This window comes from Eptesicus fuscus, chromosome 3 (genome assembly GCF_027574615.1).
Source record: "Eptesicus fuscus isolate TK198812 chromosome 3, DD_ASM_mEF_20220401, whole genome shotgun sequence".
NCBI lineage: Eukaryota > Metazoa > Chordata > Mammalia > Chiroptera > Vespertilionidae > Eptesicus > Eptesicus fuscus.
In genome coordinates this window covers 3,830,840-3,847,985 of record NC_072475.1, presented here as the reverse complement: position 1 = coordinate 3,847,985, position 17,146 = coordinate 3,830,840, and the positions used below count along the sequence as shown (strand labels likewise).

Here is a 17,146-nt window from a genome sequence, read left to right as displayed (position 1 = left end):
AAACAAAAACATCAAGAGTTAAAAGATAGGTCACAGAAGGTATTTACAGTGCATATAATCAATAAAGGATCAGAGTTACAGTTTATTAGTTTTAAAAGTCAACCCAATAGAAAAATGGGTAAAAAATATGCCAAGTATTTCACAAAAGGAAAACAGAAGGTTTGTAAACATGAAAAGAAAACTCATTAATAATCAAAGAAATACAAATTAAAACCACAATGATACATCACTTCATCCCCATTTGATTGGCAAATATTAAGAAGTCTGATGAGAACAAGTGTTGGAGAGGATCTAGATCAACTAGAACTCTTACACACTGCTAAGCAAAGTATATAATTTGAAAAACTGCTGGCCAAAGTATAAGGTAGTACAACCACTTCAGAAAACAATTTGGTATCACTTTGTAAACTCCAATATTCATGACCCATAACCCACAATCCACTTCTACCTGATAGCTTATCACAGTGGTGTCCACCCCTTTTTACTCACAACCCATCAAAATGCTTTTAAAAATGACATACTCTTCATAGTTTAAGAAGACAATGAAAAATTTTTGCCTAAATTTAAATAACTGCAAAGGATGAATTTCTGGAATATCAGTGACATTTTAGAATAAAAGTGACATATCACTGGTTTAAATTATGTTATAATTATTGCAGCAGAGTTAATAAAAGTACTAAATATATACAGTGACAATTACACATAAAAAGTTAAGTTTTTTTTGGAATGCAGCTCTTAAGGAGATGGGAAGTGCCTGCATTGAATGAGGCTTCCCCTAACACTAAACACTGTATTTTAAGTTATCCCTTTTTTTTCGGTGGAGTTTTCCCACTTGGGGTAATGCCCTAGGCAGATTCCACGTGGGTGAGTGGTATTGTGAAAAGAAAGGGGGGAAACTAGAATCAGAAGGCCACTGTGATAAGCCTTAGGCATTACCACGTTCAGAGAGTCCATATGAAACGTGACCTAGAAGCTGATTCATAAACATCACTTGTGTCCAAATCCTCCCTAAACATCATCATTCCCTGGGGAGCATATACCCAGTGTGAAAATGAGAGAAATTCTTGTAACTGTGTACTAGAATATATGTACAAGAACCTTCATTAATAGCAAAACCTAGAAGCAAAATGCCCATCAACAGAATAATGAATATACTGTGTTATATTCACCCATGGAATATTACACAGCAAAGAAAATTGATCATTTAAATCTATACTTGGTTTTGAGAGATATAAGCAAGTCCAAGAAAACTGTATCCGATATTCGTGGTTTTTTTTAACTCAAAAACAACAAATACCATACACTGTTGAGGGATGTATACATCTCTGATAAAATTATTTTTTAAGAAGCAATGAATGACCAATTCAGAAGTCACTCTGGAGGTGAGCACATTCAATACAGGCTATTTTGTGTGTGTTTTTGAATAAGTGGTGGATTGATAGGTGTTCATTTTATTATTTTGCTTCACAACTTAAATAGGTTATATATATTCTGAATGTATCAAATATTACATTAAAGAAAAAAGATCTTTAAAAACAATTCATATAAAAAAGTAATTAAATCACCTCACCTGCCACTAGAGAGGTACACGATGGAAATTATTAGCTTTTTATCAACCAAAGGAACTGACATACCTTAGGTACAAAGTAAATGTTCATTGCAATTAATCTTATGAGGACAAATTAGATGAAGACTGAGCCAGTTAGCTGCTTGAGATAAACCTGGCTAGAGCAGAAGCCAAATTTAGCCGCAAGCTCAAATTATAAGGTAGCTGGTCATTAAAGAGAAGGCAAAAATGTAAAAGTTAGCAAAGCAAGGATGTGAGAAAATGAGCATCCTCACTCAGTATCGGTGAGAGTCACAATTAGAACCACCATTTTGAGAGCTTCTGTGATTTTTGGTTAAGTTGAAGATGCACATATCACTACTATCCAGCAAAGGACTAGGTGTATTTCCCGGAGAAATTTCCAAATGTGTGCACAAGCATACAAGTACAAAGATGTTTATTGTGGGTTTGTTTTTAGAGTAAAAAAACAGAAACAACCTCAAAAGTCCATCAACAGAGAAATGGATAAATAATGGTATATTCATACAATGGTTTTCCATACCAGCAATTAAAATGAACGAAATATAACTCAAATTTCCAATTTATTTGTTTATAAATATCAAAAGGTAATGCTGATTGATAAAAAAGCAAGTTGCAAAAAGATACATTTTTTTCATACCATTGAAGTTTAAAAACACACTATATTATTGCTTATGGATTCACCGTGATCCAAGTATACTAGTAAAATATGCAAAGGACTGATGTTCACAAACCTAAACACGGTGGCTACCTCTATGGAAGGAAGGAGAGGACATGAGACCATCTCCAATACCTACAATTTTATTTCTTAAAAAAAACAAAACAAAAAACGAATCTAAAGTAAATTTGGCAAAATTATTACATCTGTAAGTCTGAGTCGTGGATTGATTCGATCCCCCTTAATAGTGCATATATGAAGTATACCAGAAATTAAAAAGAAAGAAAAAAAAAAGGGAAATTAGGCAAGAGTAAGACAATCGAGCAAATGAACACCAAAACGCAGCCCTTGAGCGGAGAGCAGGAACCTTTGCACAAGAGGAGTAGTTGGGCCCCTAATGGGTTTTTAAGTTTTTTTGCACATCCTTATAATAAATGCCATTTCCCTTAGAATAAAAATGCAAATGTCTTGTAATAGAAAAATGTCCTAGCTAGAGCTGTAACAATGAGAAAACTGCTCCCAGAGGAGGAGGAGGAGGAGGAGGAAAATCTTAAAACGTCTCCCTAGTTTCCCTCGCCAGGATGTTGGGCAGAATGGAGAGAGGGAATTTCTGTGAACGCCATAAAACACTGCGCGAACCGTTAAGTATTATCGAGAATGCCAGGGTCGGCTGTTATTTGTTTTGCAAATATTGGAAAAAGTCTGCAATCGAAGGGCTTTGGGGGGTTTAGGGCGCCTCTGGAAAAGGCGCCCATGGTAGCGCCCCAATTCACCTCCGCCTCCGCTCCAGTTTTGGTCGCTGGCCCCCCTCGTGCATGGGCTGGCTCGACGCAGGCGATGGCGTCAGCACCACGCAGGGGCTGGCCGGACCCGCGGCACCCCCTCCCCATCGGCCACGGGGGCGGAGGATGCGCTGCAGTGGCGTCAGAGAGGGGAGGGGAGGGCCCCCTCCGTGGGGCCGGGAGGGGCCGGCCCGGCCTGGAAAACAGGTGTCGCAGACAGAGGAAACACAAGACACGGAGGACGAGGCGTGCACGAACGTTCCCGAACACCCGCACACTGACCACGCACTCCACAGGACCCAGGCGCCCGCCGCGCCCGGGGGCACACGAGGACGCACGCCCGGGCGAGGGATGCTGCAGGCGGGGGGGCGGGGGGGTCGCGACCGCAAGAAGCGCGGTCACGCGCGCGGGGGACGCGCCCCCCCCCGGAGAGGGGCAGGGACCCAAAGCGGGGTCACGCAACCGGCCGGGGGCGCCCTCGCCGTCACTGGGAAGAACCCGCCCGACACCAAAGGGCTGGAGGCGGCCCACGGGCGCGTGCCGGCGCGCTCCGGCCGGAGGGCTCCTCGCCCAGCAGCGGGGTCACCCTCCAGACGCGGGTGCGCGGGCGGCCGGGGGATGCGCACGCCCAGGGGCTGCGCCCACCCTCGCACAAGCACCCCGAGGGGCCCACGCTGGCAGAAGGGGGACGCGAGACAAAAGGGACACACCCACTGGGGCCGACAGAGGCGGCCACACCCCCAGCGCCCCGGCGCCCCATCCCACGCACCTCATCCCCCGCACCCCGTCCCGCGCAGACACCCCGCGGGCACCGCAGCGAGCGACGCGCACACACCCACACTCACCACACACCCACGGAGACGAGGAGCGCCCCTCTCCCCGGGCATCGCGGCCGCTCTGCGACACGGTGACACATCCAGAAGCCTTGCCGCGCGCCGGGTGGCCAGTCACCCGGGCCCGCCGACCGCAAGCCTCGGTCGCGGGCCGCCGACGCACCCGCTGCCGCCTGCGGCCCTCCACGTCAGCCAGCGCGAGCGGCTGCTGGCAGCGGCGCGGGCGGCACAGCATCACGTGGGCAGCCGCGCACATGCGCAGTCGCCCCGCTCCGCCCCCTCCTCCGCGGCGGCGGCGAGCGGGCGATCCCGCGGGACCCCGCGCTCGCGAGGTCCGGCCGGACCAGGTTCGCGCTGCGCCTGCGCCCGGGCGGGAGGCGCCGTCGCCCCTTTGGCTCCTCGCTCGGCTTTTCCTCTCTCGCCTCTGCGGCGGCCGGGCCGGCGCTTGCGCAGGAGGATCCTCGCGGAGAAGCCGAGCTGTGGGGAGGGGCCCAAGTGGGCGCTTGAAGGAGTCAAGGTCGAGGACCCCCTTGACCTCGTACGTGAAACAGTAGCTAGCCTTCCCCCCACGCCCCCCGAGGCAGGTGCTCGGACCTGGGCGCCGCGGCCCAGGCCCGCGGAGGCCGCGCCCTGCCCAGCTCTTCCCTTTCCGCAGAGGCGAAGTCTGCAGCCTGCGGGGGCGTCTTCCCTCCAACCCCCTCACCCCCCCCCCCTTAGCCTTCCCCCCGTCCCCCGCGATCCACGGGAGGCTGTGCGCGTGCTGGCGTGTGTGCGCGTGTGCACGCGAGGTTTGGCAGCCGGTGTGCGCGTGCAGGTCAGGCGTGGGTGCTGGTGTGCAAGCGGGCGTGTGTTGGGGGTGTGTGCGCAGGATAGCCATTCGCAGTGGTTTAAGCTGGGGAAAAAAACACTGCAGAGGCTGCGCCCGTGGCCCCCCGTGGCAAAGCGATGAGGTTATAACATACCAGTGAGGGGGGTACATCACTAATGGTGATTGTGTTTCCTTCCCACAGATGGTCTCGAAGGGAAAATGGTGGAAAATTCACCGTCGCCATTGCCAGAAAGAGCGATTTATGGCTTTGTTCTTTTCTTAAGCTCCCAGTTTTGCTTCAGTAAGTACTTTGCCGATGGATGGGTGGCCACGGCCTTCCTCTGGTGTCCAAGGACAGGAAATGACTGCCTTTGTTGTTGGAGTGCTCCCATGAGCTGTGCTTCTTTCTGCCCATGTCTCTTCTTAAGAAAACCTGAAGGGGGGACTCATGTGCGTTCAGAGGGTTCTGTAAGCCAGGCAGTAGCCTGAAAGGTTTAATCTCAGCTGCTGTTTATGCAGCACCAGGTAGGATTGCACAGCGAATAGAACCTGGGGCCGGTGGTCATGGTCTCACGGACAAGACAAGTAATAGACACCTAACACTCAGGGTGGTAAGTGCCTGGGAGCCCAGCGAGAGACATGAAACAGACTAGGAAATCAGCTCGCTTTCTTCCCAACGATAAGGAGGAAGAAAGTGGGAAGGCCTTGGATGGGGCTTTGGACGCGGCTCCTGTGCTGCTGTGGCAGCTGGGGAGTGAAGGGAATGCATGAGGCGGGGTCTCACTCCATCCCTGTAAGATCCCGTTGCACAGGTAAAAGAAACTGATGCTCACAGAGACACTAAAGCCAGAGTCACATACCAGACACACCAGGTCCCACATCTCTCCCCAAAGGGAGTTGAGAATTATGAGGGGACAAGAGGGAGAGAACTGGGTACTCATCATCCAACTTTTTGGAATTTTTGTGGAAACTAGGAAGGTGGGGGGTGTGGACCTTAACTGCATCAGCCAAGCTGTTGGGTAGAGAAGTCTATGGAGTGAAGTTATAACTTGGGTTCAGAGCTTGGGTCCTCCACGGATTAGCTGTGTGACCTGAGACCATTTACTTAACTTCTTTGAGCCTTCAGGTTCTCCAGGTGTAAAAAACTGGTGACAGTGTTTATTCAGTGCTTATCGTTCCCACGACAATCCTGTGGGGTGGATGTTGTTATTATCCTCATTTTACTGATGAGAATACTGAGACACACCGTCCGTAAAAAACAGCTAGAATGTGAACCCAGACGCTGGGCAGACTTCACTTTGCTGCTGCCTCTTGTGGCCTGTTGGAGCCCCTCTTGTCAGAGAATCTGTGCTCCCACCGGGAATCGAACCCTGACCTCCTGGTTCATAGGTCAACGCTCGATCCCTGAACCACGCCAGCGGGGCTTCTGTCGCTTTTTTGCCACAATGGAAAGATGGGAGGTAATTGTGATAACCAGAGTGATGCAAACAAGGAGCTAGAAGGTCGGGAAGGAGGGAACAGTCATTTATGAGCGAGTCAGGGCGGCTTTACGGGAGCTTTTTGCTTCATGTGATCCTTGGAGGATGAAATGCAAGCTCACCAGCCTTTTCTCCCCTCCTACAGTCCTGTACCTCGTGTGGGCTTTTGTTCCCGAGTCCTGGCTGAACGCCATAAGCTTGACCTATTGGCCTCAAAAGTAAGTTTAATATGTTGCTTAAATAAAATAAGAGTGTATTAATGCTGTTTTGAAGGATCAGATTTTTTGTTAAGACTACTCAAATCTTAAGTACCCTTTTAAGATCCATAAATAACCAAATAGAAATGTAAAGCTTTTTAAAGGTCATTATAGATGTATCTCCAATTAAAAAGGATGTGTTGAATGTATGTTTGTCTTCATTTCCTTCCAACACCTTGCTAAAGTAACTCTGTAGGGAAAAATATATGTATTTTAAAGGTAACAAATAATGGGATAGCAAGTAAGAAGCATCAACAAAATTTTAGAGTTGTACAGAGGTGAGAGGTAACTAACTTGGTTTCCACTTTTTCACATTGCTGAAGCAGAGAAGCCAGCAAGAATATCTGTGCCTTAGAATTCCAGAAAGGCTAGAAATGGGACGTACAGATACCTCTTTAACGTGGTCATTCTGGATTGAGCTGAAAACAGTGTTTAAGGAGCACAAGACCCCCAAACCTCCTCCTCATCCCTTAAGGCAGGGAGACTGGCCCTCCCTCCCCTGCAGAAGACAGTTTTACTCCCTGGAACGTTGAATAAGAGTCTGTAGACATGAGATCTGATCCTGGGAATGGGGCACCTTACTAAAGACAGGGAGGAGAATGGAGATCATTGCATTGCTGAATAATAAGATGCCCCCAAGCACCTTTCCTCACTACGCTCCCAGGCTTGTGGCTTCCAGGCCTATACCACGCTGCTCCTCCCAGCAAAACAGGAGGCTCCTCCCTAAGGAAGTTGACCAGCTTAGGGGAAAGCATCTGTAATCTCTGACATTTGGTGGTCCCCCGGTGGAATGGCTGGGTCTCCTACAGTGAGACTCGCCAGTTCGCCATCACGGCCCACATATACACCGGCCTTCCAATAACCTTGTTAGTACTTCATTTTTAAATGTGAGTGGACAACCATAACTTACCATTTTATAAAAGCCTCTAAAATGAAATACAAAAGAAAGAAAGGGAACTTGAAGGAAAGGGAGCTAACGGAAGGAACAGAAGAAAATCACTATAAAACAAGAACAGAATGCTATAAAAAAATGGAATGTTTAAGGAATTACTACCGGTTTTAGAAATATCTATATATATATAAAAGGCTAATATGCTAAGTGTTTGTCCGACTGGTAGCTATGACGTGCACTGACCACCAGGGGGCAGACGCTCAATGCAGGAGTTGCCATGATGTGCATTGGCCATTTACAGAGAAAGGGCACCACGGACCTGGTGCCCAAAAAGGAACACTCGGCTTCCCCCAAGTGGGACACAGGCCCTGCCACCACCCCGGAGCGACACCCCACCAAATTGCAGCTGACACTGCCAAGATCCCATGGCACAAAATGTGGCCCACAGCCCAGCCCAGCCTGGAAACAGTGGCTGTTTGTGCTGGGTAATGATGTCACTAGCAATGCCTGGCTTCCTCTCCATAGCAACTAGCCTCCTTGGAGTTTCTTCAGCCCAGGAATACAACTTGCTTTATAGCCAGGTGGAAGCATTTTACACTTTAACCAAATGTCTGTGAAGCGTTTTCCTGTGCCTCATCTCATTTGATCCTCACAGAAGTCCTGGAGTAGGTAGATAGGAGATTCAGTGGAATCCTATTTTCTTTTCATTAGCCAGAAAACAGAGATTGAGAAAGCTTAGTAACTTGACCCGACTGAAAAGAAGTAAGAAATGGTGGACCTTGAAAATGACTTCAGGTTTTCTCACTGTGCAGAATATAGTCAAACACTGCTGCGGTTAAATATTTTACCCCTTGTTCTCCCTGCGTGATCTATAATAATAATCTGCTTCACGTTGATTTATACTGCTGTGTTGCTGACAATTACCTGAAAGAGAAGTTGGGGTGCTTCACTGGGCTGGAAAAAGTTTAGCTCAATCAGAAAGCAGGTCTAATTAAGCAAGTTTATTCTATATCTATAAAAGGTTAAGTTGACCCGTGCATGCACAATACATATAACACTCTCACTGGCGCCAATCGCACATGTGTGTTTGGATCTGTCATTGTCAATCATGAATTTAGTTGACACTTCTATTATAGAGAAAGGGTGAATAGTGATATTAAAATATTTCTTCTAATGTCCTTTCACTGTGCACAAATTTGTGCACCAGGCCCCCAGTGTATATATAACATCCAAAATTGAAATTTTAATTGATGGGTTAAAAGATAAACCAAAGGTAATCTCCAGAATGTAGAAAAAAGACAGCAAATGGAAAAAATGAGGAAAATATAACAGGGTGAAAAAAATCTTAACTCTTACAAGTTCCAGAAAGGGAAAACAGTAGGAGAAAATGACTAAAGAAACAGTGCACCCAGTTCAGACCTGCAGTCACTGGATGTGCTTGCTCAGCTGCATTGAGAGTCACATTAGAGCCCTTCCTGTCAGAGAATCTGAGGGTTGAGTACTGATGGGAGCATGGAACATGAGCAAACAGACAAAAAGACAGCAGGCCTCGTAACTGTTTGTCTTTTGTGTACAGTACCTGTTTTACTTTAAATTTTAAACGTTATGTTAACTTCCTGATGGACTCATAAGAAGTGTGGCTTTGGGGGAAGTCTGTTACCCACTGAATTTTCTCCTCTGCAGGTACTGGGCAGTCGCACTGCCCGTCTACCTCCTCATTACGATACTAATCGGGTATGTCCTCTTATTTGGAATAAACATGATGAGCACCTCGCCACTCAACTCCATTCATACAGTCACAGGTAAATTATACCAAGGGGAGTGCTGGGGGACGGAGGAGTGGACTCTTAGTGCTTTTATCGAGAAAAGCAACCAAGAACAGGCTGCAAAAATGACACGTCGGCACACCAACCTGGGAGACATAGTGCAGAGTTATACCAGAGGCAGGTTTACGTGGGAAAGAAGTTCTGATGAATACCCTGTTCATAGCATAGTCAACAGGTGCATTTGCCCATGAAACCACAAGTCTGGAATATGTTCCTCGGCAGCTTCGCTGACAGGAACTTCCTTTCTCCTCAGCAGGCAGTGTTGATGGGGGGCACGCAGGCCCATGCAGAGCTTGTCCAGGAGGAGGGATTTGGGGGGGGGGGTCCTCAGGATCTCTGTGTACACCTGACTCCAGTAAGGGGTAGACAAGCCACAGCATGTTTTTTGCAGTTTTATTTTTTTAAAGTTCTTTTTTTCCCCCAAATCTAATGATTAAAATAGGCAGACTCCTAAGCTTGCTTAGATTCTACCAAGTAAAGTATTTTTTCAGTTTCCAGGTATGATTTTTTTTTAACTTTTAAAGCCTTTTTGTGTGTGTATGAGCCTATACATTGTATTCTGCAAAACAGTTATAGTTTTTTTTGTTTTTAATATGTATTTTTATTGATTTCAGAGAGGAAGAGAGAAAAAGAGAGAAATAGAAACATCAGTGATGAGAGGGAATCATTGATTGGCTGCCTCCTGCACGCCCCACAGTGGGGATTGAGCCTGCAACCCAGGCTCGTGCCCTTGACCAGAATCGAACTTGGGAACCTGCAGTCCACAGGCCAACACTCTATCCACTGAGCCAAATCGGCTAGGGCAGTTATTGCTTTTATATTTCTTTTTTAAATATGTTTTTATTGATTTCAGAGAGGAAGGTAAAGGGTGAGAGAGATAGAAACATCAATGATGAAAGAGAATCATTGATTGGCTGCTTCCTGCATGCCCCATACTGGGTGGGGATCGAGCCCACAACCTGGGCATATGCCCTGACCAGGAATCGAACCATGACCTCCGGATTCACAGGTTGACGCTTCTTTTCTGGTAACCTACTGTATTCCCTGCATTCTTGACTGGAATCACGGCAAAGAGACAACTTGTGCAGAAGGGGGAAAGTGTTAAGTTTATATGAATGATTGTACCAAATGACTTAATAGTTTTTAGGTGATTTAAATATATTCTGTCAGCCTGAATAGGATTCTGTTCCTATGAGAGATGTGCAAATGGGACTTTAACACATCATTGTACTGATGAATGAAATATTACTTTCTTATCCAAGTTAGGGATGCAAAAAAGTACTTTGCTAGCCCTAGCCAGTTTGGGTCAGTGGATAGAACACGGCCTTCAGACTGAAAGGTCCTGGGTTTGATTCAGGTCAAGGGCACATGCCCGGGTTGCAGGCTCAATCCCCAGTAGGGAGTGTGCAGGAGGCAGCCGATCGATGTGTCTCTGATGTTTGAGACATCATTGATGTTTCTATCTCACTCCCTCTCCCTTCCTCTTTGAAATCAATCCTCCTATATAATAAAGAGCTAATATGCAAATGGTCATCACGCCCTCATGCCATCTTCAGTAAGGCTCAGACACTCAACACTGGGGAGAGAGGAATAGGGACAAGCCAGGCACAAATAAGCTCACGAGAGAGGAATGGGGACAAGCCAGGCTGCGGCCCAGGAGAGGGACAAACCGCACGCCCTGCAGTCCTGGGCACCAGCGCCTGGGGCTGCGGCCCAGGCTAAGCTGCCCGCCCATGGTCCCCTGTGGCTGCGGCCAGCCCAGGTGAGGCCAGCCCGGGTCCTGGGTGCCTGCGGCCGGCCAGAGGGAGGGAAGCCCTGGTCCCGGAAACCCATGACCAGCTGGAGGAGGGAATCCTGGGTCCGGGTGCAGGGCGAGGCAGAGGTGGTTAGGGGCTATCAGGCCAGCAGGGGAGCAGTTAGGGGTGATCAGGCAGACAGGCAGAAGTGGTTAGGGGCATTCAGGGAGGCAGGCGAGTGGTTAGGAGCCAGTGGTCCTGGATTGCGAGAGGCAGTTGGACATCCCCCGAAGGGTCCCAGATTGGAGAGGGTACAGGCCAAGCTGAGGGATAACCTCCCCCCCATGCACAAATTTCATGCACTGGGCCACTAGTCTATATAATAAAAGTCTAAGTGACCGTTATGGTGGAATAACCAGAATGAACAGTTGCTATGATGCGCACTGACCACCAGAGGGCAGACGCTCAATGCAGGAGCTGCCCCCTGGTGGTCAGTGCACTCCCACAGGGGGATCTCCTTTCAGCCAGAAGCTGGGCTCATGGCTGGTGAGCGCAGCGACGGTAGCAGTAGCCTCTCCTGCCTCCACAGCAGCGTTAAGGAGCAGCGAGCAGGCAGGCAGTAAGGAGTGAGGGGTCCCGGACTGGGAGAGGGATGTCTGACTGCTGGCTTAGGCTCAGACTGCAAGAGGGCACAGGCCAGGCTGAGGGATTCCCCGCCCCCCTCTGGTGCATGTATTTCATGCACTGGGCCTCTAGTAAAAGTATATATTTTTTTAAAAGTACTTTGCTAATTTCTAGTCTAATTGGGACATTTCTTCTAAAGAGAGCATTCAAGTAATCTTTTAATGACATTTAAACGTATTTGTCGTTATCCAAGCATTAGCCTAGTAAATTATGTACTGGGTCTCCATAAAGACGGTAGAAGAACTCATTGGGTAATCAGAGCCTTTTGTCCTCTTGCAGATAACTATGCTAAAAACCAGCAGCAGAAGAAATACCAGGAAGAGGCCATCCCAGCATTAAGAGATATTCCTATTAGCGAAGTAAATCAGATGTTCTTTCTGACTGCCAAAGAGTCTTACACCAAAAACTGAGTTGTATGTACACTACCATCAAACATATATTGCAAGTTTTGGCATAATAATTTTGACCATAATTATCTATCTTATTAATACCCAGTATTAAAATATTTTGAAAAACGTAAGTTGAACTTCTCTTAGATTGAGCTCCATTAATATTGTAAAAGTTCTCCAATGTTAGTTACCAATGGACAGAATAAACAAAACATTGATCATTACCATAGAGCAGGCGTTTTAACAAAGAAGCATCTATAGAAGCAGGAAGTTCCTCCAAAGAGTCATTCATGTCACTTCCAGAGAGCAACTGTGTCTTTCTCACCGTTTATTCTCGAGACCCAGAACTCAGACTCCCGTTTGGGGGAAGGGTTCATCTTCTGTGTGTCCTTGCCATCAGATTCATGTCTCAGATGCAGATATTTATTTATTGAGTACTCCTAGGGACCAGGGATTTTTCTGGGCAGTGGGATGTTGCAGTGAGATTCTCAAAGAGCCCACATTTTAGAGGCAGGTGGAAATAGACCAAGCAAACCAATAAGGAATTGAGTGCTGTGCAAAGAATTAAGATAGTACAGTTTCTAGAACGTGACTGCTTTAGATCGAGTGCTCAAGTAGGCTGCTCAGTTAGTGGCAGATGAGCTGAGATTTGATTGGCGCAAACGGGAGCCAGTCATAGAAAGAATGGCGGGCAGAGTGAGCTTCCAAGCAGCTGGAGCACTGACTTTCAGGTGGGAGGGAGCTGGATTTCTGGGACCTCAGCACTTTGCATAACACCTCTCCAATAATGAAATATCTGTCTCGGCCTAGCTCGGCAGTAGCACCCACGCTTTGCTTTTACAGATCGTAGTCACAGAGAGTCACATGGCCAGGGCTGGATGACGCCAGCCCAAGACTCACAGTGACTCAGATGTCGCATTGCACCCTAGTCAGCCAGGATGGCCCCACGTGAGTTATAAATCCTATTTATCTGGCTCCCAAATATTAGGAGCAGCTGAGTCAACCTGCGTCAGCTGCTGAGGCCCCATCCAGCCCTCTGGTTTCTCAGTTAATGCACCATGGATTGGCATGTTCTGGAAGCCAAAACCAGGCTCTCCTCCCTAAATCTGGTATGAGGAGGCTGGGCCTGCAGATCTAGACTTCGCCCAACCAGTGGCATGCACAGCGACTGTGGTGGGTGGGCTGCAACCTGGAGGTTGGGGCAGATAGCAGGCAACTCAGTGTGCAGCCAGTCACCTGTGCCCATTCTCACCGTCTGATCCATCACATCTCCCCTGAGTGTAAGGAGCGTGGGGAGGAGAGAATGGTTGAGGTGTCTTCCCCCAGAAGGCAGGAGGTTTCAGTCACTGAGGCAGAAACAGGAGAAGAAAGATGATCGTTCCCTTACACTGGCCACTTTGGTTGTCTGCCTTCCCCAGTTTTAAGTAATTAGTTCAGCGAACATCTTTTATGGATAAAAATCGTGTGTGATGCCCAGCCGGTGTAGCTCAGTGGTTCAGTGTTGATCCATGAACCAGGAGATCAAGGTTTGATTCCCGGCCAGGTCACATGCCTGGGTTGTGGGCTCGATCCACAGTAAATTCATGATAAATCTCTCATCTATCTTTGTAGATCCTATTAGTTCTCTTTCCCTGAGTCATCCTTGGCCCCTTGTTCCTAACACAGAGAACCTAGTATAGTGGTCGGCAAACCGCGGCTCGCAAGCCACATGCGGCTCTTTGACCCCTTGAGTGTGGCTCTTCTACAAAATACCACGGCCTGGGCGAGTCTATTTTGAAGAAGTGGCGTTAGAAGAAGTTTAAGTTTAAAAAATTTGGCTCTCAAAAGAAATTTCAATCGTTGTACTGTTGATGTTTGGCTCTGTTGACTAATGAGTTTGCCGACCACTGACCTAGTATATAGTTGGTGAATGAAAAAAAGTTCAAAGGCTCATATCTGGAATCATCAGAAGTGTTACAATTGTTTTGAAGATGCAATGAGAGATGTGTATACTTTTCATATTTTAAGGAGTTGAATAATTGAAGAACCTAAATAATCAGAATTATCACTGGAGATCTTGTAACAACCTTAAATTACTAGAAAGCCATCATTATTTGCTTTCTACTTTCAAATTTTGAAGTCTTTTAAGATATTATTTTGAAGTTACTAAAGTTTGTGAAACTAGTCCAATAGCCACTCCAGATCAAATTCCCCATCAGCATCTAACGTGAAGATTAAATTTAATGTGTGAAAGATAGATGGCCTGCTGCAGGATCAAAAGGCAGTGAGAAATAATGGCCCTGGCCACACAGACACACAAATCAAAGAATGGTCGGCCCAGGACAGAGATTCTATCAGTGATGAGTCTGTCGTTTCACTTGACTGCTGATCCAGTACAATTATGGGAAAACTAACAGAAATGACCTGAGTGAACAGACAGACTGGGGCCATTTGTTTCTTAAGTGAAATTTCCAGGCACCCCACCTCAGCCTTTGCTTTTCCATCACCACCGAGTGGCAGTTGGCAGAGAGAGATGACCTTTACTTAACCTTGGGAATAACTCTACCCCTTTCTGGTCAAAATAAGGGATGTATGTCAATGCCTATTGACCATCCAATTGCAGGAGTTATTGGGTGTTTTTGGTCTAAGTCAATGATGTCTTTGCCTTTTTGAACTTTATTTTACAAAATAAATATCTTTCTTAGGTCATCCTGACAGAACAGGCCACACACCTGGTGCAGATGCATGACAAATTCAAAAGTAACTTTGATCTGTTTTGTTTTGGTTTGGGTTGTTTTTTAACTCAAACATTCATCTGAATGAAGATAGAGAAATAACCAGGTTTCAGTCTACTTTCATTCCTTTTGGTATTTAAAAAATGCCTATTGCTGTCAGCAACCCAAGAGATAAGTGGTTCCAAACAAATCTTAAATCAAGCACTGCTTCTACACTTAACCTCTTCCCTCCCAAACATACCTGTGTAGTCATTTGTTCAAAGATCTGACATAAATGAAATCAGATCAGATATCCAATCCCTCAAAGAAAATGGTTTCAGTGAAGGTAGATCCCAAAACTTGCCCTTGTTTTCACCTCTCCATCCATCCTTATCAGGACCTCCTTGTCACCAATAGGACTAGTGCATTGGGCTAAATCAGAGTTTCCCCATTGGATAAATCATGAAAATGCCATGAGCCAAACAACTTGGGTGATTGAAAGGTATTGAGAGTCCATCAACTATACATTCTATGGATTAGTTATAGATTATTTCAGAAATACCCTTGATTAAAAGTCTGTAATATCATGGCTAAGGTTATTTCATGATTGTACCATTTTAAATCTACATTAATAATATAAAATGGTACCTAAGGACTGATGTTTTAAATACTTTCATTGTTTTTATTAAGTATCACTTATTTTTAAAGTAGTACAAATACATTGTAGAGCATTTTAAAACTATAGAAAACAACAAAGAAACAGTTATTTATAATCCATCACCCAAAGATAATCTTAAATAGTTTTGTATAAGCCCTTCTAAGGATGTGTTTATAACAACAATATCAACAGATTCAACACTGTAAATATGTTTGCCTTATTTTTCAAATAACATCATATTGTGAGCATTTAGCAACTGTATAATATTATATCATATAGATGCACCATAATTTATTTCACAAATTTCTTGTTATTGGATTGTAGGATGAATTGTAAGTTTTCATTTTTATAAATATTATTTTAACAAATATCCTTGTATAAAAATATTTGTATTTATCTCTGATTATATCCTTAGGAAATATTTCTATAAAGGTTAGGGATATGAAATTTCTGAAAGTGCTCATCACCTATTGCCAAATTACCCGGGAAGGAAGGCTTAATTTTATACTCTGACCAGCAAAGCATGACTTTTCACTACTCAGCATCATGTATAATTATTCATGAACGTGACAGTGGGTCTTCCATGATCATTTCCAGAGTAACAAAGTAAGTTCAAAGAAGTTGAGAAGCATCGTTTGGTATAGTTGGATAGCTACTGAATTGACTGAGACCTATTTAATATGCAAACTTACATCAAGAGCGGCCTGGCAGCCGCAGGAGGCAAACATCCCTTATTTGGAGGGCATGACTCAGACTTTCAAACTCATTTAGAAAATTCCCTTCATATGCAAAGTGATTCTTTTGCAAGAATAAAAGTAATTATGGGGCTGGTTCAGAAATTAAACCTGCCTAAGGCATCTCTGTAAACAATTTGCAGCAACTTCCTATAATACATACTTTCCCCCTCAGTGTCAGTGCCCGGGGAACTCGCCTGTTGAGAGCAGCAGGGTGCAGAGAAGATAACTGGTTAGCGGCGAGTACCAGTTATCGAAGACTTGTAGACCTCCCTGTGAAATACGTCTCAATCACAGCTTGCCACGTTGTTAAAAGAGGATACAGAAAGCATAGTTCTAAAATTATACTTAAATCACATCAGCTTCCTGGTAAGGATTCAGAAATTCATAGAGCCTGAGCATCATTGTCAAGGGTACCCATCATCACTCCGTTGTTGATCAAAGGCCAGATCAACCAACTTATTACCCAGTCTCTACTCTTCTCAGAAAACATTATGAATTCTCTTTTCCATTCTTGATAGCTTTTTCCCAAGTTAAAGTATTTTATCCCTGAGGGAGTCTTTCAGTCAAATTCCATCTCGGCAACACCTGGTGTCGAGGCTCAGAGGAGTCTTTCAAAGGGTTTGCGTGCCGGTCCTTCCCAGGAGAGCTGATCCGCGGACCCCTGTCTCGGGATTGGACTTTAGTTGAGGTGCTGCTGTCACAGTGTCCTGGATCTCATGCGTAAGCCCTGCCAGAGAGTCCAGGATGAGGTTGCCCTGTGCGTGTGCTATCGCAGTGGCCGGCAAACTCATTAGTCCACAGAGCCAAATATCAACAGGACAACGATTGAAATTTCTTTTGAGAGCCAAATTTTTTAAACTTAAACTTCTTCTAACACCACTTCTTCAAAATAGACTCGCCCAGGCCATCGTATTTTGTGGAAGAGCCACACTCAAGGGGCCAAAGAGCCGCATGTGGCTCGAGAGCCGCGGTTTGCCGACCACTGTGCTATCAGAAAGGGGCCGATGGGAAGTGTGTGTCCATTGAGAGCCCTTCAATACCTTCTTGCCCTCAGAATGCACCCACGGACCAAGCCTCTGCCTGCCTGCCTGCCTGCCTGCCGACCCTCCCATGCCCCCTTGCTCCTGCTC

At 45.9% G+C, this 17,146-nt stretch overlaps 2 protein-coding genes across 6 annotated transcripts in view; one reads left to right on the top strand and one right to left on the bottom strand.

The window, feature by feature from the left end:
- TTC3 (tetratricopeptide repeat domain 3) overlaps positions 1-4,070 on the bottom strand; it is a 94,735-nt gene extending 90,665 nt beyond the window's left edge. For 2 of the 4 annotated variants that reach the window (XM_054713535.1, XM_054713536.1), the window contains exon 1: positions 3,878-4,001. In XM_054713535.1, coding sequence (XP_054569510.1) covers positions 3,878-3,941 — 64 coding nt within the window. In that variant the 5' untranslated portion in view covers positions 3,942-4,001. Of the gene's footprint in view, positions 1-3,870 lie in introns of all 4 variants that reach the window. The other 2 variants (XM_054713538.1, XM_054713539.1) reach the window with 2 other exon arrangements.
- A 27-nt stretch (positions 4,071-4,097) lies between these two features.
- On the top strand, positions 4,098-12,059 carry PIGP (phosphatidylinositol glycan anchor biosynthesis class P). Of its 2 annotated transcripts, XM_054713541.1 has the most exons (6): positions 4,098-4,396; positions 4,869-4,967; positions 5,351-5,478; positions 6,290-6,362; positions 8,977-9,095; positions 11,819-12,059. In XM_054713541.1, exons 1-6 carry the CDS (start codon positions 4,113-4,115, stop codon positions 11,947-11,949), a joined length of 834 nt encoding a protein of 277 aa, XP_054569516.1. In that variant the 5' UTR covers positions 4,098-4,112; the 3' UTR covers positions 11,950-12,059. The 2 variants fall into 2 exon arrangements, with proteins under 2 accessions (XP_054569516.1, XP_008143937.2); XM_008145715.3 differs by lacking the exon at positions 5,351-5,478 and having other exon boundaries at positions 4,330-4,396.
- Positions 12,060-17,146: the final 5,087 nt, after the last annotated feature.

Coding starts and splice junctions, on each gene's coding strand:
- PIGP (XM_054713541.1), top strand. CDS start 4,113: ATGCGCAGTCGCCCCGCTCCGCCCCCTCCTCCGCGGCGGCGGCGAGCG. Junction 4,968..5,350: donor AAGCTCCCAGTTTTGCTTCA/GTAAGTACTTTG, acceptor CCCAACGATAAG/GAGGAAGAAAGTGGGAAGGC. Junction 5,479..6,289: donor TGTAAGATCCCGTTGCACAG/GTAAAAGAAACT, acceptor CCCCTCCTACAG/TCCTGTACCTCGTGTGGGCT.